Source organism: Pyrgilauda ruficollis, unplaced genomic scaffold, assembly GCF_017590135.1.
Source record: "Pyrgilauda ruficollis isolate IOZ18807 unplaced genomic scaffold, ASM1759013v1 scaffold137, whole genome shotgun sequence".
NCBI classification, from domain to species: Eukaryota; Metazoa; Chordata; class Aves; order Passeriformes; family Passeridae; genus Pyrgilauda; species Pyrgilauda ruficollis.
This window is the reverse complement of record NW_024512210.1, coordinates 1,125,671-1,150,319: the sequence shown is the minus strand read 5'-3', so window position 1 is coordinate 1,150,319 and position 24,649 is coordinate 1,125,671. Positions and strand designations below refer to the sequence as shown.

Genomic DNA, 24,649 nt, shown 5'->3' with positions numbered 1-24,649 from the left:
ATACTGTAATGAGCAGCATCAAATTCCTTCTGTTAGCACTCAGAAATTAATTTAAACCTTGGTAAGCCATGGCAAATGTGGCAATGAAAGGCCCTAAGAGAATGAACACACATCTAACTTGAAAGTGTAAGTTATTTATCCACAAACAGCAACTATTTATAATTCTAGTGGTCATAAATAAAGCACAGATCTATTGGTACATCTCACACAAAAACTGAAAAATCTGCCTTACATAAAACAAAGCCCTAGATTTCATAAAGTAGCAATTCAGATATTTTTTTCCATGCCAAAAATCCTCTACAATATTTCAGATCTTTTCTCCCAAAAGCACAGATACTGCATTATTTCTCTCAGATTACAATGAATTTGCAGCAAGATTCTTCATCCCAGCAGCATGTTTTCATCTGATTAACTTTAGATGTTCCCTTCTTTCTTACACACAAACCAAATCCTGTTACACATCCATCTGTGTAACACAGATGAGGGACAAGAGATTTAATGGAGAAAGAACACAGAGGTGAGGTCACCATCCTACAACTGTAAAGAACAGATTGATACTGCTGCCTAAAAAGTCATGACATTTTTGTAGCACCATACATTTTGTTCTTCACTGTGGATGCCAGGCAAAGGTTACCAGAAAGGACCTGTTTCGATGTGGCCACCCGGTTTCCTTGGGACCTGCCACACACAACACTGCGCCTGAACCGACCCTCCTCAGAAGCTGTTGAAATTTGACTTCTCCAGAGCCTCCCTGCATGGAGCACTGGAAGGTGGCACACAAACCAGCCAGGCAGAATTAACACTGTAACTTTATTAATTAAGGCACTGGGACAGCAGAGGCTGCTGGAAAGTCTGAAGTCTGTCTGCCATGGTTATACCGAGTACTTGACCATACTGTTAGCACAAACAATACTTAGAATCGTACTCAGATGTCACATTATTTAGAAGGTGAATGATACAAAAAAGTGATTCTAAAACAGTTAATGAATAACAGTGTCACTTGCCCTGCTCAGAGGACACAAAAGAAAGGAGAATGTTGAGAAGATTATAGTATCTACTAATATTCCTCCTCTAAAGAAGGGCTCAAATTGAGGCAAAATTATCTTCTCACAGCGATTTCATACACCAATTTTATACAGGCAGGAAGTCCTAACCTAATAATAAATCTTCTTTCTGTATTTTGAAACTACATTTCCACAGACTGCTGAATCACTGTAATAATCCTCGTATTTCTCTTAGGAGGTGGTCTGGCTTCTCTTTTCCACCTTGTCCCTATTCCCAGCTGTATAGTCTTGTGTATGCCCTTACACCATCACCTTGCCATGACTTGATCTCTCTCACTAATCCTGATGAAAACTCATTTTTCTCATCCCATAGGATTTAAGTCAGCAATATCAACAGGTATGATACTATGTCAGAACAGAATAGAATAAGCGTTTTTTAGATATCGTCTTTTAGAAGGACCTGCCAGATGCCAGAGGCAGAGTAAGGCAAGGAAGGGGAGGGAATGTGTGTGGAAAAGTGGCAGTTGAAGGAAGGCAGGGGAAGAAATTCAGCTGCACTGAGTTGTAACAACAACTCATCATATTTCACAAAACTGTAAGTGTCTGTAGCCACCAATAGAATGCTAGTTGAGGGTGCTGACTTTGTTTTTTGGGTAGGCCTGGGTAACGTTCAGTTTATGTGGACATATATACCCCTCACACATGTGAGGGGTATAGCTACATAGATATGAAATAATCTTAAAAAAAATTTCAAAACTAGTGTCTAATCATATGTTCATAAATAAACTTTACAGCATTAGACAGTCTGATTTGAATTAGTAACTGCAACTGCTTTTCAGAACACAAGGTTCATGTCCATCTCTACTAAATTAGCACTCATATCTAAGAGGTCAGCAGCTTTTCTGCACACTCAAGATTTCTTTGGAATCTTTGAGTGAACTGGCAGTGAAGAAAGACACAGAAAACAAAGCAAAAGGTAAAAGGCAGATATAGGTAAGGAAAAACAAAACCAAACCAGCCAATCAACACAGAAACCAAGCGAGGAGAAAAGTATGTTCTCTTTAAAGGAATTATTAAGTCATCAGGATTTGGGAAAATGATGGTACAAAGGTAATACTGTGTACATACACGGTCTGATACTCCATTTTAAACTTGTGTTGAATACCAAATTAAGTGAACAAAGATAGCAATATCAAAATTTCTAAACCACAAACACAATTATTTGTTTTACTTGTGCAGAAGTCCCATCTTTCAGACTTCTCTGTTTTTTTAAAGCCAGGTGTTTCCAAGCCTGGTGATTAAAGCCAGTGAGACTGGCTTTGGAGTGGAAAGTGGAAGGCAGACACCAGCACCACAACCACGTACACCTTAAAGCAAAGGCTCTCAAAGATTTCTTTTTGGTGCTATGAAAATTGAAAAAGGCTGTTGAGGTTTATGCAGCAGAGAACCTTTTTCAGTCTTCCCCACCAGAACCCCCCTGAAGGAAGATTTTAGCCAGTACTGCAGGACCTAACTGGTTTCGCTCTTTTTGGAGCTCATCAGCTGCAGGTAACGGCTCAAAACCCAAAAATGTACACACCCCAACACAAACAGAGCAGAACATTTTGCTGAAGGAAGAAGTCCTCTTTACATTGTGAGGCATGCTTTCACATTATAAATACATTTTTTCTAAATGGCCGCCTCTTGTGTCTTGAATGAAAAGCAACAGTGAAGCTGTTGTTTCACAACAGAAATTAGGAGTATTTTGCAAAAAGCCCACCAAAAATTATTTTCCTCCCTAAAAATTATCATGGTATCTATATTCTACTAAGTTCGGCAGAAAAATAGCTTTAGTACTATTGTCTTAGGCAAGCTAAGCATGACAAATATTTGAATCTAGATCCTACCCAATTAAGACCATCTTAATTTAGAAGTATTACCTGCAGTTAACAAACACAACAGTAAAATGCTTAACTCTGTGCATTTAAGCTCAGAAAAGAAAACCCTCTTGATCTCTCCTTGACTTCATTTAATCTTTGCATTTATTGAGAGAAGATAAAAGTCAGAAGGTAACAACATACTAAGGTTTAGTGGAATCAGCTAAGTGTCAAATGATGGTGAACACCAGCTAAAAACTTAAAAAACTTGTAGTAATAACAAGTAAGATCAAGATTTTCCTCTATTATGTAAACCAGTAAAGAACTGAAAACATTTGCACAGTGAGGTAGTACAAAATTTACTGGAACTCAAATTTTTGGCAAGATCATTGAGTGTTCTATCAACCTTCTTTGAACAGCAGATAATAGAGACAAAAAACACCAGTAGATGACAACAACATTATCTACAATGTGTAGTGTATGGTCAGAGTCCATCCTGAATTCAGTAAGCTGTACTTCCAGCAGCCACACACAGCCCTGTGCCTTAGGAGTTCATTAAAACTGTTTAGGAACCTTTAGCTAAACAATGTCCTAAACAGCTCCTTGAGTTATTATCTATTGTCTCGGAGTAATCCACACAAACAATTAGATAAGAGCTAAAAACTGATGACTGCATTTTCCAGCAGGGGTAATTAATAGTCAGCATTCACTATAATCTCAACAAAAAGCAGGATCGCATGACCCTAGAAGGAAAAAACAAACCAATACCGTAGCAGAGTGAATACTTTTCTGAATCCCCATTACAGCACTTGAAGCTGCAGGCACTGCACTTTAAGTTTCTGTGTTTAAAAGCTGCAAAGTGAGATTAAGCTAGAGTGCTCAAATCTGTGATAGCAAAACTACCTTTAAACTATCCAGGGACATCAAGTGCTCACTATTTTGCATCAAAAGTAGTTTTAAGAGCAGAGGCTAAATAAGTGGTGACATTTTCAGCTGCATTTCAACTGCTTGGGAGATGTTAATAGTGCTCAATTGCAGTAAAGCTCTCACAGTACCAATGAGCTAGAGAAGTTTATATGTCTTATTTGGAACACATGAAGTAAAAGCTGGAGTTCTTAGTATTCAGAGAGGTAAACTCACAATATGCAGTGCACAGACTCAAGAGCTGCAATCTAATGGTAACTTCAGTGCTACTCTTTCCATGCACGGAAGAAAGAAAAGGCATCTTAAACAGAGTAATAAAGCCTTTACAGCTGATTTTAAGGTTAATGAACTATTTTAAGCTGCTCACCCAAGCATGTATTCCATGTGGTCTTTTAAAAAAATGAACCCCCACTTTACATAAAAGTTTTAAAACTTCAAAAATCAGATAATCCTACATACAATCCATACACTCTCCACTTCTTTTTTCTTCTTCCTTTGACTATTACCTACCTTTTTTTTAGAGGAAGATGAACAGGATAGCAGAAAGCTGGAAGAAGTAGTGAAAGATAAAAGAACTGAGGTGCACAGAACTAGAGGAAAAATGAAGACGACAAAATAAGTATCTGAGAAGCGGAAGATGGAAAAAAGGATTATTAGACTAAAACCTTCAGAAGAAGGCAAATAAAATACCTTTTGGTAACACTCAAAAATACTGGGCAACCTGTGTAAAATTTACTCATTTCTGTATGCAGTGCTACTTGAAAATAAAAATTGTTTCAGGACATGCCATCTTCAAAGCACTGATAAAAAATGAATACCTTATTCCAACACAATACTTTTCTAAAATGTGCAAAATCTCCACATTAAAATAACCATAAATATTTACAGTAAAAGTAATGCAGAAATGTATGATCAGCAGAAAAAGCATCTTCGATTAATCTTGTCAAAGGCTGGCACATCAATGCTGAAGTGATTCTGCTGCTGCACCACCTGAGACTCCACTTAGTGACTTCAAACTTGGTGACACTTCCTGCATGGAGTTTGGCTTTTTTCACTGCTCTGAACCCTCTGCCCTCCCCCTGAAGATTTACCTCCTTCTTCACCCTCATTAACTTAGTGGGAGGCTGAAGGGTAACTCACAAAGCTGCCTCTTGAATCTCAAAAGATTACAGAGGTGTACTATGCACACTTCAGACTATTCTAAGCAGCTTGTGAAAATTCTCTGGGAAATCCTTATGTGGGTAAGCTAAGTAAGTTAAGAAGACTGGTAAGCTATGAGAGTGTTTAAAAAATAGGGAATTATATTTTACATCCTTAATTCATATAGTTTTTACTTTTATGTCATGTACTTCATTATTAAAATACCTCAGCAACAGACCTGAGAGCTGATTACCAAGCATTATGATCCATACTGCAAACTACTTTTCTAACTGGATCCTCATTTGTAGCGAAGTATGAATTCTTAAATGCAAATCCAAACACAGCATGTATGACATCGTATTTATGTGATTCATGTGCTATTTGTGATCTCATGTCACCTTTCTCAGTTTGAAGTAGCCATTCCTTCCCCAGTTCAGTGCTTCCCCAGCCAACTCCACAGAATGCAAAGTACAGTACAGGACACAGAAGCTACTCACAGACTACAGAGGGAGCAGGACTCATACACCAAAGTGGTAAGAACAAAGTTTTTTTTTAAAAAAAAAGAGAAATAATGACAGGGTGCGGGAAACTGCAGGTTCCCTCCAAAAGTTGTATTTGGAATCTTCAATCTTAGGTATGACTTGAATTTAATTCAACCAATAAGCCTATTAAGAGTATTTTAAGTATTTTTTTCCATGAGCACCCATAAGCCTGGATACATAGGACAAATCATTGTCATACAAATTTCTATCATAACTGAAGATCTAGCACATCAGATACTTAATTTCTGTCCCTGATACTATTTGTATCTACTGCACCTAGTCCTCCTCAAAAAACTTCTTTCCTTCTTTCCTAATCAGAATCTTTCTCCTTCGACTTTTCTTTTAGTCTTGTACAGATAGCAAGCATTAAGGTTTTCTGTACAATAGCAGCAAGACCACATCTGATTAAGAGTGAGATGTCCAGTTTTCAAAATTCCAGATAAAAACTGGAAAAGTAAATAAGATGACTATGACCATTTTGAAGTCATTCTTTTTTCTCTTACCTTTCCTCTCCCGTTCTCCTTCAACCCATACTGGCCAACCTCCTACAGCAATGCAGAAATCCAGAAAAAAAGAAGGAAACAGACCAGCATAATAGAGGAGAAGCTTGCAGATGCTGATAGTATATTATAGCATGAAAGGAGACAGAACTACTTAAAATGAAAATGCATTTTTAAGAGAACAAGCTATGGCAACTTCAACCCATGCTAACTTCCACAGTGCAGAGTCTAGGAAAATACTCTGTAGATTGTTTAGATAAAAGGACAAAAGGGAAAATAAATTTCAAAAAAATAATTCAATACTTCCTGGAAAAAACAGGAAAACTGCTCCACTTCTGCCCAAATCAAAAGAATGGAATATTGTCTGATATCCCAAACTGTTGATTATGAGCAGAACTGATGCTAGCAGGACTACCTAACTGAGGGCGGAAGGAAATTAGATGAAAGGGGGTGGGAGGAATCTGGCTTTTAATTAAGATGAAGATCAAAAGAAAAGCAGTCCTTGCAGAATAGCATTTCCACACACTGTATTAAAAAGAACATAGGTAAAGGCAGATTTCTGAAGATATCCTGATGATTAATTTTATGAGCAGAACAGTAAAAATAACTGCAAGCATCAACAGTTTCAGTGATGATACAAAAAAATTATACACTTGAAATTATTTATGTTCAGATAGGATACTTAAGGCTGCTCTTTCCTGAGTTTATTTCATTAGGTCACTTTTAAGCTGACTCTCACTGTCCAAGCTGAAAGGTTTCTGAAAAACTGAATGATCACAAAGAATGGTGACTTTGATCAAAACTCCTATGAAATAAACTTTTTGGGAATCCAATTTGACAGTTGGAATTTTTCATTTAAATTAAGATATATACAAGTCTAAACAATCCAAAACTTTTTTACAGAATGTGATTATACTTTTATAAAAACTGTAGAGAGATAATTTACAGTCATATGAAAATAAGCACATTCAGAAACACAGCTCTATAAAGACTGAACTTTCCCTCTTCTACAGGATATTTTTACAGGACTTATAAAATGATTGATATAAAAGTTGATTTTTTTTCCCACATATATACAGACACATAAAAACATACCTCGTATTCCTTCCTGCAGACCTTTAAAATGTCATTTTTTGCAGAAGCCTGAAAGACAGAAAAATTGCTCCATTTGTAGTAGAAAATGATAAAATCATGTTGCAAAATAAAGACCATTCTACTTTTAAATTAACTGCAATAACAATGGATTCATGATCTGTTAAAATGTTCCTTTAAGAACCTAAAGAATCCATGTAAAGCTTTAAGAAAAAAAAGCAGACACCATGACTTGTTAATATGACATTTAATGAAAACAAAAACCCTCATATGTCTGCACCAAGTTAGTTGATAGCAGAAGCACACAAAAGCAACTTAGGTTTTGTGAAAGGTTTGGCAGATTGCAGAACACAGGAAGCATTTAAGAAATGGAAGAGCTTGAGCATAAAGATCTCCCCATTTTCTCTGCTGATTTACCACTTGTGTGTTGCTTTTCACCCTCCTCCCTCTTGTATGTTCATTTCTAAGGTTCCTATTGTCAAACTGAGTTGCAGAAATTCTCCCTGCAAACTGCAGATCCCTTTGTTCTATACAAAATCTTGTCCTCCTTTTTCATGTGATATTCAAAACTATAGTAACTACTAACATGTCACTTCCCCCTCCAATAATTTAAAACACTAAGGTAAAGTCTGTCCTTGGACCTATTGTATCACTGCCTTCAAAATGACTCCAAAATCCCCTCAAGTTTCAAGGATCAAAGTTAAAATCCAAATATTTCCCATTATCCCTAGTATTTGGCAGGTATTTATGTTTTAGTATAAATGAAAAAAAAAACCAGAAATGTTTTAACCAGTGTCTGCTAAAGTACAAAATATAACTAAGATTTTGAAACAACAGTCTGCAATTAAACAATACAACATCTGATTTAGATAACAATGAGATATGATGTAACAATCATATGATTAAATGAATAGTATTTATTAAGACTGCAATAAACAGAAATGTCTTGATCAGGTCTGGAGATACTTAAGCATTAATATCTGAACATGGCTTAAAAATGCATTTGAGAATAAACACACATCTTTTCTGAAGATCAAAAGTATCCTGTTTGTTTACTCACTCCTCATCTCTCTCCCACACTACTCTGTACTCACTGCTCATCTCTTGCCACATAGTTAAACCCTGTGTTTTGGGTGAAAGTAGAATTTTTTTTTTTGTTATGACAGCAGTTTGCAGTAGTCTGCTTGGTCAAGATTAAGACTACACAGGCGACATTCACAAATATGAATATTAAGTACATCTGTGCTCCACAAATGAATTACAAGGATGATGATAAACACAAATATGCTCCTAGATTTTGAAGATGTTTTTAAAGCCACAAACACATATTTAGGGGGAAAAAAATCACTTAATACTTCATATATTTTTAATAAAAAGGTCAATACTAAATTTACAAATTATGCTCAAAACTGTTACTTGACAAAAGCACTGGATCTATTAACACCAAAAAAACCCCTTTTCTTCCATCTGAACAAAAACCTCTTTGAAGAGGCACAAAAATCTGTTTGGGGCTATAACCACAATGCTGTATCACTAAACATGACACTACAAAAAAAAGAGCTTAGGATCAGCCACGTGTTGCCTTTCACTCAACATTATTTTAAAGTAACAAGTTTTATGTAGAGACTGTGACAAGAAGTCAGAATTAAGCTTAGCGTAACCAAAGAGAGCTGCAGAATCAGCCTGAAGTCAGTCAGTAGGGTGAAAGCCTTACCTGCTTACATGCTTGCCGACACTCCACAGCAATAGCCAGCTCACAGCAGCCTAAACCAACCCACCCATCAGACTTCTTCAAAACTCCTTGGGAAATAAGATGACAGACTTATTAGAGTAGAAAGAGAAACTATGCCATCATTTTCCCTTCCCTCTATTGTTCAGATTGGTTAATCCTGTTCTCATTCAAGAAGCCTATGTACAGATTACATTTTATTGGAATTCCAGACTAACTTCAAGCAAAAACCACAAGTCTGTATTTTCATAAATGCTGAAACTAGCAATTAATGAAGTACCTTCCACACGCTGAGGATAAAGATGCTTTATGTAAACTGATTTATATGTTCAATGGAAATATTAGATTTTGATAATCTATCTAATCTGAAATATAAGACAACAAAAAACATCAGGAAAAAAATCTCATTACAGCATCATCTCTTACAGATAGACCCTGTTGTTCGTTTCAGTAGCACACGTCTCTACCAACTTTGCCAATGCAGAAAATCTTCTGTGTTCTTTCTCCAAATTTCCTGGTATTTTTGGTCTGGATGGAGTTAAATTTCTTCAGCTGAGCTGGCATGGGGCTATGTTTTGGACTTCTGACTAAAACAGTGTTGATAACACAGAGATGTTTTAGTTACTGCAAATACAGGCAGCATCCAGGCCTTTTCTGTTTTCCATAGGGACTCACAAATAGGCTGGCAGTGCACAAGAGGTCAGGAGGGGACACTGACAGGACAGCTGACCCCATTCCATTCCACATGGCACCATGCCATAAAAGTTGAGGATGGCAGGGGCTGCCCCTGCCTGGGGACTGGTTGGTGGTAAGCAATTATTTTCTTTTTGCTTCACTTGTTTTTCTTGGGTTTGGGTTTTTTCCTCCTTTCTTTCTTGTTTTTCCTTCCATTTTAAAATTAGAAACTGTCTTTATCACAACCCATGGGTTATCTCACTGCTGCCCTCTGATTCTCCTCTCTCCCACTGATGGGAGAAGGAGCAAACGCTGTGGTAATGAGTAGCCTAGTGGGGTTAATCCACAACACTTCCTCTGTCATTTACCTTCCCAGCAACACGGTTCCATAGCCAGAACTATTGCCAATAGAAGTTTGCCATCTCCCTGTCTCTCTTAATCCATTTATTTCACTCTTTGCATGATCATAATTTCTTACCACAAGGTCACATAGAAATATGGTAAGAAGCAAATTGCTGCCATAAGTTGCTTCATCTTCTTAATTTAATAATAAATGCAGATTTTCTAATGTTTTCCAAACACCAGAAATAAAATAAAAGAATGCATTCCTGTATCTATTTCTCATGTAACCTTAAAGACAGAAATGAAGGGAAGGTTTGATGTATGCAGCTGCCCAGCAGCTGTGACTAACTTGTTACATTCTTTTTCTTAGGACAGGAGGTAAAATTATTTAACTCAAATGAACCACTCATTTTTGTTACATATTCAAAAAATAAAGCAGTACTTTCTTACATATATAAATTATATTCTTTACGTAAAAATAAAAAAGCAGAGAGCAGAAGTATCAACAACTTAATTTTAAAAAATGCTCTTAAGCCCCGTGGCTTAAGAGCATTTTAATGCCTATTTAACGCCTTAAATGCCTATTTAGAAGAGCCACATGGGATGTCCACTTCCCAAAACCTTACTTCCGGGTCAAACCATGACATCCAGCTTTAAAAAAGAGAAGTGAAAGAGCTAGGTGTAAGATCTTAAATTTAAATGCTACAAAAACACTAGGAAAAAAGTGTTGGAAAAAGTAATAAAAAATAATTGCAATCAAAGGAAAACAATGGCCAACTGGTATTTATAATGAAGAAAATTGCCTTTTAAACACACTTGATCAGCTTTACAAACACAGGTGGCATAGAAAGTCTTGCCAGCATCTGTCTTTCATGACATTCCAATGGGTAAATTAAGAAAATGTGCTTATGGCAAATTTATAAAGGAGGAGCAAAATCTGCACAAAGCAAAATTAACACATTCCCTGTGGAAATTAAAATATGCATAAAAGTTACTAAAACACAAATTAAAAGCTTAATGCCTGACACAAGTAAGGTAGCAGCATTGCTCAGCACGTGGAGGGAGTAGAGGGGCAAAGGTGCACTACAGCTTCTAGCTGTAGCCTGTATTCTGTCAGCTTGACCATCTCAATGGTTCAGACCCTCTGCAGGCCAATGCTCCATAGGTCTTTCCAGAGACTCCCAAAATCCTCTTGACATCTATTCAGAGCATTGCCTCAGCATTCCAATTCACACTAGTTCAAAGCATCTGTGAAGGTCACCAACAACTAAGTACAGCTCACCTTTCACTGCCACAATTGGGGTGCAGAATTCCTTTTTTTGAGGTTAAGCACCTTTTTGACAGTGTCAAAAAGATCGTTCTAGTGCACCCATCAGTAGCTTGCAATCAGTGTTCAGGAATCTGGAATTTAGGTTTTCCTACATATGTACAGTTAATGGCCAAATCGACCACTCACTGTGCTCTGTTTTAGGCATAAAATAACATATCAGTCATTTCTGCATAAATTCCTGTGTGGGGATTCCTTTCAATCAGAACAGTAATGTTTGGTAGAATATTTATTAGTAGGATTGATAATGTGAGGCATAAGCAATCTATTAAAAAAATCAAAGAAACATCATCATGTGCGATATGAAAAAAGATTGCCAAAAATCTCTGCTGCGATAACTAGCTGTATCCAGGAGAAACACACAGTAAATACAGCTGGACAGCTTCAGGAGCAGTGTCACCAATGAGCACTCACCACTGAGCAATCAGGCATCCGTATTTTGTGCAATACAGGGCCTGTGGTTTCAGACGTACTGGAACTAAACTTAATGGTGATAAAAGAATGAAACAAGCTACAAATACACACCAAATTAAGAAGGCTGATAATTTTCAGCTGTTGTTAATGTTTTCTTGGCAAGTGGCCCTCTCTTCTAGGTTATATCCAGCCAGCAGACAAGCTTGTGAATAAACTGACTCTCAAGAAACATTGAACTTCAATCTTAATACAGTAACTTGTAAATTAATTTTGTCATCAAGGTAGTTATGTGCATTTCTAGATGAAAATACACCTTCAGTGCACAATTAATTGACTGGAGCCCACAGTTATGGTAATTCATCACATTCATCTGTACCATACAGATTCCTGAGCCATAACAAATCATCTATTTGCCTAACACAAACCCCCAGCCTGCCCTCATATATGTTCCAGCTCCTTAATCTCTTTACAGTGGCCCTTTGCTGAACTTGCTCCAGAGTGTTCATGATTTTCTTGTCCAAAATGCTCAGAACTGGACACAGTATCTCTGATGTGGTCTCACCAATGCTGAGCGAAGGGGAAGGATCAGCTCCCTTGATCTGCTGGCAGTATTTTCACTGATGCAGTCTGGATGCTTGGTCTTCTTTGTTACAAGGGCACACTGCTGGATCATGTTCCACTTGCTGGTCACCAGGATTCCCAGATACCTTTCTACCACGCCTCCTGCATGCTGTGGAGCATGGGGCCTTCGTCAGGTGCAGGACTTTGCATTTCCTTTTCTGTAATTTCATGAGGTTCCTGTCTCCCTATTCCTTTGGTTAATCAACATCCCTGTGAATGGCAACACAACCACCTGGTCTAGCAACCTCTCCTTTCACTTTTGCATCACTGGCAAATACACTGAGGGTAAACTCTGTCCCATCATTAATGAAGATGTCAAATAGGACTAGACCCTCAGGACACTGGCCTACAGCTGCACTCTGTGATGCTGATCAAACCTTCTGGCACAGCAATTTGGCCAGTTTTCACTTCACCTCCACTGCTCACTTATCCAACTCACACTTCATCAGTTTGTCTATAAGCAAGTCATAAAAAATAGTGACAAAATCCTTACTGAAGCTGAGACAAATAACATGCACTGCTTTCCCCTCATCTAAACAGGCAGTCATCTCAGCATAGAGGTGTATCAGGTTGGTTAAGCACTGTTTCCCCTTCATATATCCATGCTGACTATAGAGTATCTATACTAGAGTTCTTGATGTGTCTGGAAATTGATTGCAGGAAGGTCTGCTCTGTTGCCTTCTGAGGGTTTGAGATCAAACTGTCCAAGCCTAGAGTTCCTCAGGTCCTCCCTGCCCTTTCTAGAGGCAGGAATGAACTTGCTTTCTTCCCTTCTTCTTCAAAGTCCTCATTATCCCCTCTCTATCCTCCTCCATCAAACACAAGTCTTCCTTGCCCTGGACTTTACACTTCTCCAGGTTCATCTTACCAGTAAAGACTGAGGCAAAGAAGACCACAGGCTATTTAGTGTCATTTGTCACCAGGTTTCCTGCCTCATTCAGCAGCAGGCTCTCATTTTCCTCAGTCTTCCTTTTCTGCTGATGTAGCTCAAGAAGCTTTCTGGCTGCCAATCACATTATTCACCAGGATCAACTCCTGATAGGCTCTGGCTTTTCTAATCCCACCGTGCATTAACTGGAGCTTGGATAAGGTGATCCTTTGAAGTCAAGCAACTCTCTTGGACCCTCCTTTTCTCCAGTTCCACGGCCCATGGGATTCTTCCAAGTAGACCGCCTGTGCCCTCATGTGCTTTCTCTTCAAAAGGTATCAGGGTGATTAAAGCTGCCCATAAACACCAGGCCTGTGAACACAAGACTTCTTCCAGCTGTACAAAGAAGGCCTCATTTACTACTTCAGCCTGATGAGGCAGTGTGCAGCAGACACCCACATCATCACCCGTGTCGGGCTCTCTGTACAATGCCCTCCAGCGCCCACAGGCTGTTCTCAGCTGGCTCATCGGCCATTCCAGGCAGAGCTCCATGCAATCCAGTTAACACTCCCCCATAAAGGGCAACTTCTGCTTCTCATCTTCCTGTACCTGTCCCTCACAGCACACCTGCTGTGGGAGCTTTCCTGCTGTGTCTCTGTGACTCCAACAGAATGGAAGTCTGGTAACTGCACACAGGTTTCTAACCAAGAAGATAGAAAGTCTGTTTACAAGCACTGGAATCAACAGCTTGCCTCTGAGGCCTGCTGTGGGGACAGGAAGGAGGGGGAAGTCTGAGCAGATTCCGTAAAACTGTTACAACCTACTCTTCCCGCACTCCCACTTTTCCAAATATAGTATTTTAATTTCAAAGCATTTTAATTTTGTAATTTCAAGTCTTTTGGAAATTACACATGATACAATGGACTAGTTAAGCCTGATTTCATCTATTTTTTTTCTCTCCTTTTAACATTATAGCCCTATGTTGTGATTTATGCTTTAACTTTCTATGCTGGATTTGCATTAATTGTCTTTTGGTGAAGAGGGAAAGAGCTAGCCACGGAAGCAATTCTCTGTGAGGAGCAGGTAGCAGCTTCCTCCATGCCTGGCACAACCAATGGCTGGCTGGCTCTGAGAACTGGCACACTGCTAAGTCAATTAGAGAAGCTAGTAATGCCTTTATGACAACACATTTAAGAAAGAAGAAACCATGGGAAGCTCTCTTTCTGCCCTTGAAGAGGTGGCTGGTGCTGTGGCCGAGCCCCTTCCTGGCAGGGCTGGGCCCTGTCCTGGCTGCAGGGATTCTCCTCCTGGGGGGGCATCCCGGTGACATGAGCACCTGCAGGGCCTGGACTATGTGACCAACAGCGAGGGGCACAGCAAGCGATTCCCTGATGCAAAGCCTGGACAAAATCAACTTTTCAGCACTGCAGAACTCTATAGAAACTGTTTCAATTGAAGGAAGTTGGCAACAAACAAACCTATGAACACAAATTCTCTCCTGAGTCAGGAACAAGGAACAAGGAAAAGAAGAAGAACATGGAGACACTAAGGTCGCTGCAAAGGAAGGAGGGAGAGGAGGACATGCTCCAAGTGTCAGAGCTGAGATTCTTCTGCAAGCCGTGGTGGGGACTATAATACAACAAACTGTTTCCCTGTGATTCATGAAGTGCATGGGGGGGATGCACCACTCACCCTCAGCCCATGAGAAAAATGCCCTCATGCTGGAGCATGTGGATGCTGAAAAGCTGTGATCTGGTGAGAGGCTTGAACAGAGAGACCTTGCTTTCAGAGACAGAGGAAGAGGACCTTGCTTTTATACTCTAGAACAGCTCATCCTTAAAAACTGCACCACATAAACTAAATGGCCCACAAAAAGCAGTAGTGGGAAGCCTGCAAGCCGTGGGAGGGACTTCACGTTGCAAGCAGGTTCCAGGCGGACTATTAGCCGTGAAAATTAAAACCACTTTGGAAAAGTTCACCGAGAACTGTTTCCCATAGGAAAGACCCCATGGCACAGCAAAAGAGACTCCTCTCCCTGAGTCAACTGAAGAAAGATCTTAAAAAGTGGCAAACTGACTAAAAATCCCTCCACTGTTGGTGGGAAGGAAAAAAGGCTGGGGTGGGGGGAAAGGTGCTCTAAAGGTTTATTTTAGTTCTCATTATCTTCTTTTAATTCTATTAATATTTTTTTTTCTTTATACCTTTTAAAGTTTAGTGCCTGCTTTGCCCCTACATTGTTTTCTTCTAAACTCCTTATCTCACCCCATGAGTTTTCTTCCCCGCCCCTGCTTAACTACAGCAGAGGAAAATGAATAAATGATTTCTCACAGGTGAACTGGCATGTGGCCAGCTTCAATCTGTCACACTTTCTAAATCCACTTGTACCAAGCAGTTTGGTTCATAATCTGAGCCCCTGCACTTAAATTGATTGCCTAATTCTTACTGTCTCCCTGTGTTACTCAGTTTTTGTTTAAATTATGCTGCATCTAGAGTAAAGTCATAGTTATCAACCATTTTGTAGATCAGGTTAAGGTGTAACAAAATTTTAAAAATCAAAAAAATCGTGAAAAGAAAGAAATGCTGATATTTCCCTGATTTATCACAGAAGAACATGTTTAATTACACAAACATATTAAATATATTTTTTAACTAGTAAAATAAAACTATTAATAAAATGCACAGGTAACTCATGATATACTAAAGGAAACTTAACAACACACAGTTTATATTAGATGCACAATAGAAGTTAAATTATCACGAAATCGATAGGTGGGGGTGGTATACACAATATTAAAACATACAGAGAGTGAAAAACAACATGATTCAATAGTCAACTGGTATTTCTTACCTGGCAAAGAAGAATTTATACAACCCCACACTTCTCTCTGAAAAGTAAAAATGCAATTAAGCAAAAGCAAGTCTACAGAATAAGAGAGTTTACAGCAGACTCAAACCAGCAATGTCAGCATTTTTTCACTGTGTTTTAAATATCTGATTGGAAGAATTCTTATATTTAAACATATTTTAAAGAAGTGCTATGATAGAAGCTGAGTACCACTTCCTTCCATGAGAGGGCTGCTATGCACAGACTATGGAATCAAAAGCAGCATTTTTGCAGGTGCAGAACATAATGTAGTTATCTGAAATACACAAGCTAGTCAACTCTCTCCATCCATGTTCACAGAACTAAACTGCAACTTAAACAAAGAACAAGATTTGTCTAGGACTAAGACCTGTGGAGAAGCTTACTGCCCTAGCATTCCTTCCCACCAGCTTAAAAATACCCTAAACACACATAACCACACAGAAGACAAATTTTAAAATAAGTGTTTCAATCACACTGACACAGGAAACCATACTGTCACACAGTGACACATCCATCCATCCATCCATCTCTCATCACAGGAACTGATGACTTTTCAAAGTTGCAATGGATCTGTATTTAATGATCTAACACTGTCCTCCTCTGTATCTGTGGAGGTTTTCTACCCAGTCAAGAGCCAAAGCAAGATCAAATGAAGATGGTAAAGAGCTGCTACTTCTGCAAGTTCCACCCCTTTGATTCAGTTGCCTTCCTTTATTTCATGAGGAGGTTAATGGTTGGGCTTAATGACCTTTAGGGTCTTTTCCAACCTAAATGATTCAATGCATCTATGATTCAAAGAAAAAAAATCACCTCTTGTGTTGACAGTTACGTTTTAAATTAATACCAAGGAATACCCTATTATGTTGCTTGAAGGAATACACACAACACAATGTCTGTAACCAGTGCTCAAGAATATTGACCATCTGATTAAATCTAAACCCATCTGCTCATCAGTGAAATGGCACCAGAACACCTGTCCAACAATACAAAAGATATCTGAGAACAGCAAATAAGGTATTGAATTGAACGGTTAACTATTTTATGTATCAAGATATTACCAGTTCAGTGATGTTAATTGAAGATCCACACTGGACAGCTGACTTGTCACTTATAAAGATAATAATTGGGAGTTATAAAAATCATCGTGTCGTTTTCCCCCTTTCAGATAATCTCTAATCCTGTCTTATCAGAAGCACTTCTCTACTATACAGATAAGATTCTACTTATCTGGGAATGAAAGATAAAGAAAACCAGTACCAAACCAAATGCTATTCATCACTTCAATAGGCTTTCATGACAGGTTTTACCTATACCAGGAACTGTCTAGAACCTTCTGAGACCTTAGAGCTATTGACCCACAGAAACAAAAAACTGAAGGAAAGGAAAGGATCTATAAGTGAACAAAATCTTGTGAAGTTGCTAATTAAATGCTATTCCCAGATTTACTACTCTTAGTCATTGCTCACTTGAGCTGAGCATATGTTTTAGGCTTGCTGCAAACAGTATTGATACTGTTCAGAAGTGACAGAAATTACCAGAAGAAAGCAGGCTTTTCTGACTGCAAAAGGGTGCCAAGAGATAAGACTCTAAAATTTACCATCTGAATGATCATACTTATCTATTCCCTGATTAGATCTTCCTTAGAAGAGGGAGTGGATTACACTCTTGTTTTAGTTAAACTAAAGTGGCACTACAGAACTTTCAGGAAACCATAACCTTATTTATCCAATAAAAGCATTACTTCAGTTTCTCAGATAAGGCCATCAACAATTTGGTGCAGCTATCAGGGCCTTCTTGTCTTAGCCCAAGGCCTCATGGCTTTGTGCCATTCACATGTTGGAATGGTAAGATCTAATTTAAGTTGCTACCATTAACATCCAAGTGACAATCACACAGCACAAGTTTTTACAATATAGGTAAGATTTTTGTTGCATTTTATAGCTTATACATGCTATAAAATAGAGCTTTGAAGAGCTTTTCTAGCTAGCCTTACCATTGATTCTGGACAATACTCAGGTGCTCGCTGCAGTAAGTGCTTCAAACGGGAGTCACTCTTAGAAGACAAAATCTGTTAGAAACAAAACACACCTTAAAACAGAGAATGTTGTGCACATCAATACTTTTTTCAATTGATTTTACTGTTTTTAGTTTCTCTAATATCTACTCTTTGACAACTTTGCCTAACAGTATAAACAGAATTCAAATTTAAGATATCTTTTTACATATTTGTAGTTTGTCAAATATGTTTCACTTTTTACAGAGATGCAATTTTTTTGTATTTAGAAGAGAATGAGAATTTCCTCCTCAAACATTTCAATCAAAAAGTTTCTACTGAATGTGGAAGGGCAATGTTAGCAAGAGAATTTCTGCTGCACGTTATACAACTCTATTTTTTTAATTAACCTTCTCTACATGTTACATGACCTTAAGCAATTAAACTTCAAAAAAGCTCTGAAACATACAACTTCTGTAGAAAAAGGTAGAACAAAACAAAGACTAGTTAAAGAGACAATCAAAACTAACAGGGAAGGCATAGTGCCCACATGGAAACTGAAAACCCAGGAGCTTGCTAGACTGGATGGAATACAACTGAGGATGTTGTTGTTTTAGTAATCTAATAAAGTTTTACTCATAAATTAAAGCAAGAAACTGGTCAATAAGAGGAATGGAAACAGACCTATTAATATGTGATATGAAACTGGAAATTATATAACTGAAACAGATGAATTTCAGAAGCCAAAGTACATCACAGTTCTAGTCTAAATTTGGTCTACTCTAACATGAGAAACTATCAGTTCTATCCTAACATGATAAACTTATTGAAAGAAAATCAAGAGAACAACAGCATTTGTTTCAGAAACGAGAGCAAAAAAAGAACTGCATTAATATTTTGACTCTTCTGAGGTCATAGGATAATAAAATAATTAAGGTTGGAAGGGATCTCAGAAGATCATTTATTTCAATCTCATGCTCAAAGAAGGGTAAACTATGAGACCAGACCATGGTGTCCATCTGCTTATTCTTTCTATCTGTGCAGGTCCCTCTGGATGACATACCATTATCAACACTTCCTTTCAGCTTCACATGGCCTGAAAACTCAATGAGAGTTGCCTCATCCAGGTTGTTAACAAAGATGCTAAACAGGAGAGATGCCAGGGGAAACCCCTTTGATATTCCACTTATTAGCCTACAGGCAAAGTAGGACCCACTAACCTCTATCTCTGAGCCTGATTTTACAACTGGTTTTTTACTCATCTAATTGTCCATTCCTCAAACACATATGATCCTAAAATGGATACAAAAACATTGAGGGAATTAGTGTTTAAAAATTTGCTACAGACAACACAAATGACATCCACGCCTTTCCCCTCATCCAGAAATCCAGCCTTATCATCAAACCAGGTTGGCCAGGAATGATTTACTGACACTAAATCACATGCTGCCTTCAGCAACAGCTTTACATTTTTCTTTCTTCAGCCTTTAACTACAGCCATAAAACGTCTTGTTGCCCTTGACTTCCTCTACAAGTCTCAATTCCATCTGAGCTTTGTCTTTCCCTGCATAACTGTACTTGCCTTGGCAAAAGGTCTAAATCCTTCTTGTAGAACACTTCCCTGTTTCTACACTCTCTATACCATATCTTTTCTGAACCAAAGCTTGTTCATAACTTCTCTGTTTATCTGAATCTGATTCTCAGAACATTAAGGTGTTTTCCTGGGAGCAGCGACAGACAGTCCTTCAGCTTGGAGAAGGGTATGGATAGAGTCCTCTGGAATGGTGCACAATGAATGTTGCCAGGAAACTTACCACAATGAGACTTCTCAGAAATAAGATTAGGGAAAAAAAGTCAATTGAAGAAAGAGAGGCCTGTTTATTACTTGCTACAGTATCTGACATGCCTAATCAAATAATCATGAAAAGGAGAGGATACTAAAGCTAAGAATGGAGTAATACTTATTAGTAGTGCAAAATAATTAGGTGTTTGAACCATGTTAGTTGACAAACAAACCTGTAATCCACATTCTCTTTTTCAAAAGTCTCACAGTAGCTGATTTACTGGTTAGTAGAATTCCTTACCCTTAATCAAGCCTTCTTCCTTAACTGGCAGGATCCAGGGCAACATCACTGGGTGTCCTGTGCCTTTCATCCTAGTCCCTGGGCTCCCAGGCAAGGCCTCCCTCAATACTATCGCCAGCATCCATACAGATGTGCAGACAATGGATAACAGTCTGAGAGTCAAAAAAACCTTGTGATTCCTGCAACATCCTAGATCTGAGTCCCTGAAAGCCAAATGACCTTAGCCAGAAAGCCTTCTCTGCAGGTGAGTGCCTCCATGCCCTGCAGAAGGGAGTGTTCCTCCTGGTGGTATTGTTTAGACAATAGATGGCTCCTCAACAAATCGCTCCCCCTCATCTGTTCTAAGGCCCCAAATCTAACCTGCAAGTGCATATCCAAAGACAGGCCATGAAACTTCCTCCTCCTGTCAGCTGCACAAAATAGTAAAGTTACAGAAGATGAAAACCAGTAAAATAACAGCAGACAGCTCCTTCAGTCAGCCTGTTGCACCACATCAAAGGATCACACAGAAAATGATGCCACTAGCCTGATGTGAGGTAGCTAAGTCAGCTCCTCATAGCATACTTTGTGGGGCACCAGTCCTGCTTTAAACTTTTTCTAGACCTCTCACTACTAAGATTCTGGATATGCTGATTATCTGAGTGGAGAGAGATCATCCAGATGAGGCCAGATCAGTGTGTCTTACAAAACCCACAGAAAACAATGTAATAATTAGAACCAGTATAGCAGAACTGGGATGGAATTTGACAGTAAAAAGCTGAAGGCCTTTCATGAAGAGCCAACAGGAATCCACATGATAAGCTGGAAACTTCAAACCAATGAAACACAAGAAAGAAATGGACAGATGATTCCAAATGCCATATCAATGCAGCTACTAAATTCAACAATTTTTTTTTTAATATACTGGAATGGATATCTTTCTCTTATATCCAAGTTCGAACACAATTGTTAAGACTGAGTGCTACACTTTTTTTTATAATGCCATGTATAGTTTTGCTTATGTGTATTAAAAGAGATAAACTTATGCTGGAAGGGCTGCAAGAATTATTATAGGAATTGAGAGATTATCTTATGCAAAGAGACTGTAAAATTTTTCCTTGTTTGGCCGAACAATATGAAAGCTGAAGGAAGATTTGGTTGTATTCTCTAGATTTATCAGGGAAGGAAAAGTGCAATTTAAAGTGAAAGTTTTGTTAGTACAATCAGAGAAAAATATAAAGCCCCAAAATGAGCAATGAGAACAAGAAAAGAGGGCAGGTATGATCTAAGAACACAACTTTAAAAATTGTGTCTACATTGATGTAAGTTTTACTGATGTAAAATTCTTACGTAGATGAATAAATGTAACTACACACACACAAAGCTGTATTAATTACTACCCACAGGTACAAATCTAAATTTAAGTTACAGAAAAATACTTTTCAAGCTTGAATTCAGAACAAACATTATGAAACAAAGCATTATGTGAGTAAGTAAAGTGAGTAAGTAGATTTTTGCTGCATTCACAAAACCATACATCATAACAAGATGCTTAGTGGACAAATAAGAACCTGAAGGAAGAGAGAATAATACCAGCATCTTGTTCTTCAGTTTGAACTCCCCACAACTTAGAAACACGTAAGATTCATAAACTCTGTAAAATACCTTCAGACCTCTAATTTCCCAATGTGCTTATCACTTTTTGACCAAATTGTGGCCTCAGTTTGATATTTCTATTTCTCCGCAATTTCAGCAGAACCTATTTTTTACTACAAAAGGAAAAAGGACTATGGTTCTAAAATTTCCAAGTTCTCATTTTGATACCATTACATCTCACAATTCACACATACACTCCAGACAGAGGATCATTAACTTACAAACTTAATGTTGCTACATCACTGTCTAAAGGCACAATTTCAACTCTGACGGAATTAAATTTAAAACAAGCTTACCTGTTCACAGACATCACGGCACATTAAATTGTCCTTTGCATGGTAACAACAAGACAAGCCTATGGAAAAGCAGGGAGAGGGAAAAAGATATTTAAAAGATATTAAACACTTAACCATCACTTCTGAACACAAGTACACACTTGATGTTCTATCAGGACAATCTTGATGTTCTATCAGGACAATATCAAACACAAACACAATGACTGTGAGAAATGCTCCTTCCCAAAAGGCAAAAAATGTTTTGTTCTGAAAATGCTGAAGATCCTTACAAGAAGTTTCACAGTTACCCCTGAACACCCCCTGTCACCAAAATGAGATCTCACTCCCTTTCTGCCTCTAGTCATATTTCTGCTACTAAAGTTGCACTACTAGCTTGGCACATGGCAAATTTCTTCATGAGACAATTCAATTTATTAACTCAGGGAAAACTTAAAAAATAATAAATATGAAAAAGTAAACAAAAAACAGTCGAAAATCTCTGTAGAGAGATTATGTGCCTTTGTAAATTGAATAATCTCAAGAATCTGAAAAGTTAAGAACAGGTGGTAAAGGAAGTCAGACCAGGGGTCTCTTTTCACAAAGCTGTTCATTGAATTCTGTTCTAAAAACCTTGGAACAAAACCGTAGATTGTTTCATTAGTGATGAATGACTAAGACTGGATGGAAGTCATAGAGCAAACACAGATATGAACACATCAAGAGTTTAAAAAACCCCAAAAAAACAACTGAACCACTGAGAAGTCACAAAAGACTGAAGCTTAAAGCAGCATTTTTAGCATTATACTCTGCTGTGCTTTGTACCCTCTACCATTCAAACATTTTGTTCATTCATAGTTAAGCTTGGCAAATATAAAATGAATTGAACAGTGCTTTAATATCCATTTTCATCCTCACTTTCCTGTTTTTGGACCAGTGTTTTAGAGAACAGAGGTGTCCTTCAAAACATTTACCTCCACCCACATCTTTAATGATTACAGATTTCTGCTGAGATGCATCTGAACTATGTATCACACTGGTACAACAACAAAAAAAGTCTTTTTCACAACACCATACCAAACAGTAAAATAACAGATTTTGACTGAACCATCAAGAAGGAACTTGGGCATTAAATCCTTGCAGTATCCGTAGGTTTATCAATGGAAAGCTGGGCCAGAGTACATCACATTTCATTCCACTAGCTTTTTGCTGTCTCCCTCCCAGAACTAAGACTCACTAGAAACCAAAACTACAGAACAACAATGAACTGCCCATAAACGCCTTAGTGACTGCAGTCTTCAGCTTTAAAGTATTACATGTTTTGTAGTTTCCACTCCTATGACAGCAACGTCATCTATGCATTAAAAGGTGTTTTCCAGTATCTGTCTTAAGCTGCCTTCTTTTTCCACCACTCTTTTGTGGTCCTGTCAGGAAGTTACAGACACACAGATTCCTAGCATGGTTTGGGTTGGAAGAGACCTTAAAGATCAGCTAGCTCCAAGTCGTTCCACTAGACCAAACTTCTTAGAGCCCCATACAGCCTGGTTTGAACATATCCAGGAATGGAGCATCCATCCATCCTCTGGGAAACCTGGACATGACTGGAATTCTGGGCGGCAAGCACACATTGCCAAGACATCTGCAATGTGGGGAGCTATTTTACCGCTATCCTTCTCTTCATTAAACGTCTTGCACTCACTTTTTAAAATACCCGATACCTTGTTCGATACTAGTCTTCTACTGAAAATAAGGTATAGGGGCCCTGGAACACACAGCCTGTTCTGAGACTCCATATGGCAACCCAGGCATCTGGTTTTGCCCATCTGGACCATTTCAAGCCACAATCCTGGGAATTCCTCCGCAGGCAGCGGAGGGATGTCTGCATCCGCAGACAGCCCAAGGCACACATCCCGGCCCCGAGGCACGGAACTCGCTGGGGCAGACGACGAGGTCCATGCCCGTCACGCTGCCCGGAGGGATGCCGGAGATCCGGCCGCTGTGTAGGCTATGGAAGCACCTCTCCCCTGCTCCGGTCCTGGCCGCAGCGATTCCGGCAGGCGCCCTCCGTCCCCGGGGAGCCGGCGCAGGCACCAGCCCGGACCGGCACCGGGACGGCGCCGCTGCCGCTTCCCGGGCGCGGAGCTGGTGCGGCGCGGCGTCCCCCCTCTTCCCTGTCTCCCTCATCCCGCCCCGACAGCGGCCGGACAGGAGAGTCCCGCGGCGCCGCATCCCTGCGGGCAACACCGCCCCTGCGCCATGTTGTAGAGCGGGACCCGCGGCGCCGCCTCCCCCCCTCCCTCCCTCGCGGTCGCTACTCACCGGCCGCCGCGGGGCACAACAGCGGGGCCGCCGCCAGGCACAGCAGGGCCCAGGGCCACCGAGCGGCCGCCGCCGCCATGGCCGGGTCTCGAACCCGCGCCGACCCCGCCCCGCGCCCCCCGGCCGCCGCACGGACGGACGGACGGACGGACGGGCGGGCGGAATCTGCCGCCGGCAGCGCCCCCTCCCGCCAGCCCCGTGCCGCCGCCCGTCGCGCCCATTGGCTGAGCCCCCCCAGGCCCCGCCCCATTGGCTGCGGCGCCCCGCCAGGCCCCGCCCCCGCCCGGCCGCCGCGGACATTCCAGAGGGAGCCGAGCGCCGGGGGGGCGTGTTGGCCCCCTCTCCTTTCTCCTTTCTCCTTTCTCCTTTCTCCTTTCTCCTTTCTCCTTTCTCCTTTCTCCTTTCTCCTTTCTCCTTCTCCTTCTCCTTCTTCTCCTCCTCGGCCC

At 39.6% G+C, this 24,649-nt stretch overlaps 1 protein-coding gene across 1 annotated transcript in view; it reads right to left on the bottom strand.

The window, feature by feature from the left end:
- The window catches only part of RECK (reversion inducing cysteine rich protein with kazal motifs), a 48,125-nt gene extending 23,769 nt beyond the window's left edge, over window positions 1–24,356 (bottom strand). Inside the window, exons 1-6 of the mRNA XM_041459518.1 lie at window positions 24,204–24,356; window positions 21,909–21,967; window positions 17,894–17,968; window positions 15,883–15,919; window positions 8,773–8,858; window positions 7,062–7,109 (exon numbers count right to left, since the gene is read on the bottom strand). Coding sequence (XP_041315452.1) covers window positions 7,062–7,109; window positions 8,773–8,858; window positions 15,883–15,919; window positions 17,894–17,968; window positions 21,909–21,967; window positions 24,204–24,282 — 384 coding nt within the window. The 5' untranslated portion in view covers window positions 24,283–24,356. The remainder of the gene's footprint in view (window positions 1–7,061; window positions 7,110–8,772; window positions 8,859–15,882; window positions 15,920–17,893; window positions 17,969–21,908; window positions 21,968–24,203) is intronic.
- Window positions 24,357–24,649: the final 293 nt, after the last annotated feature.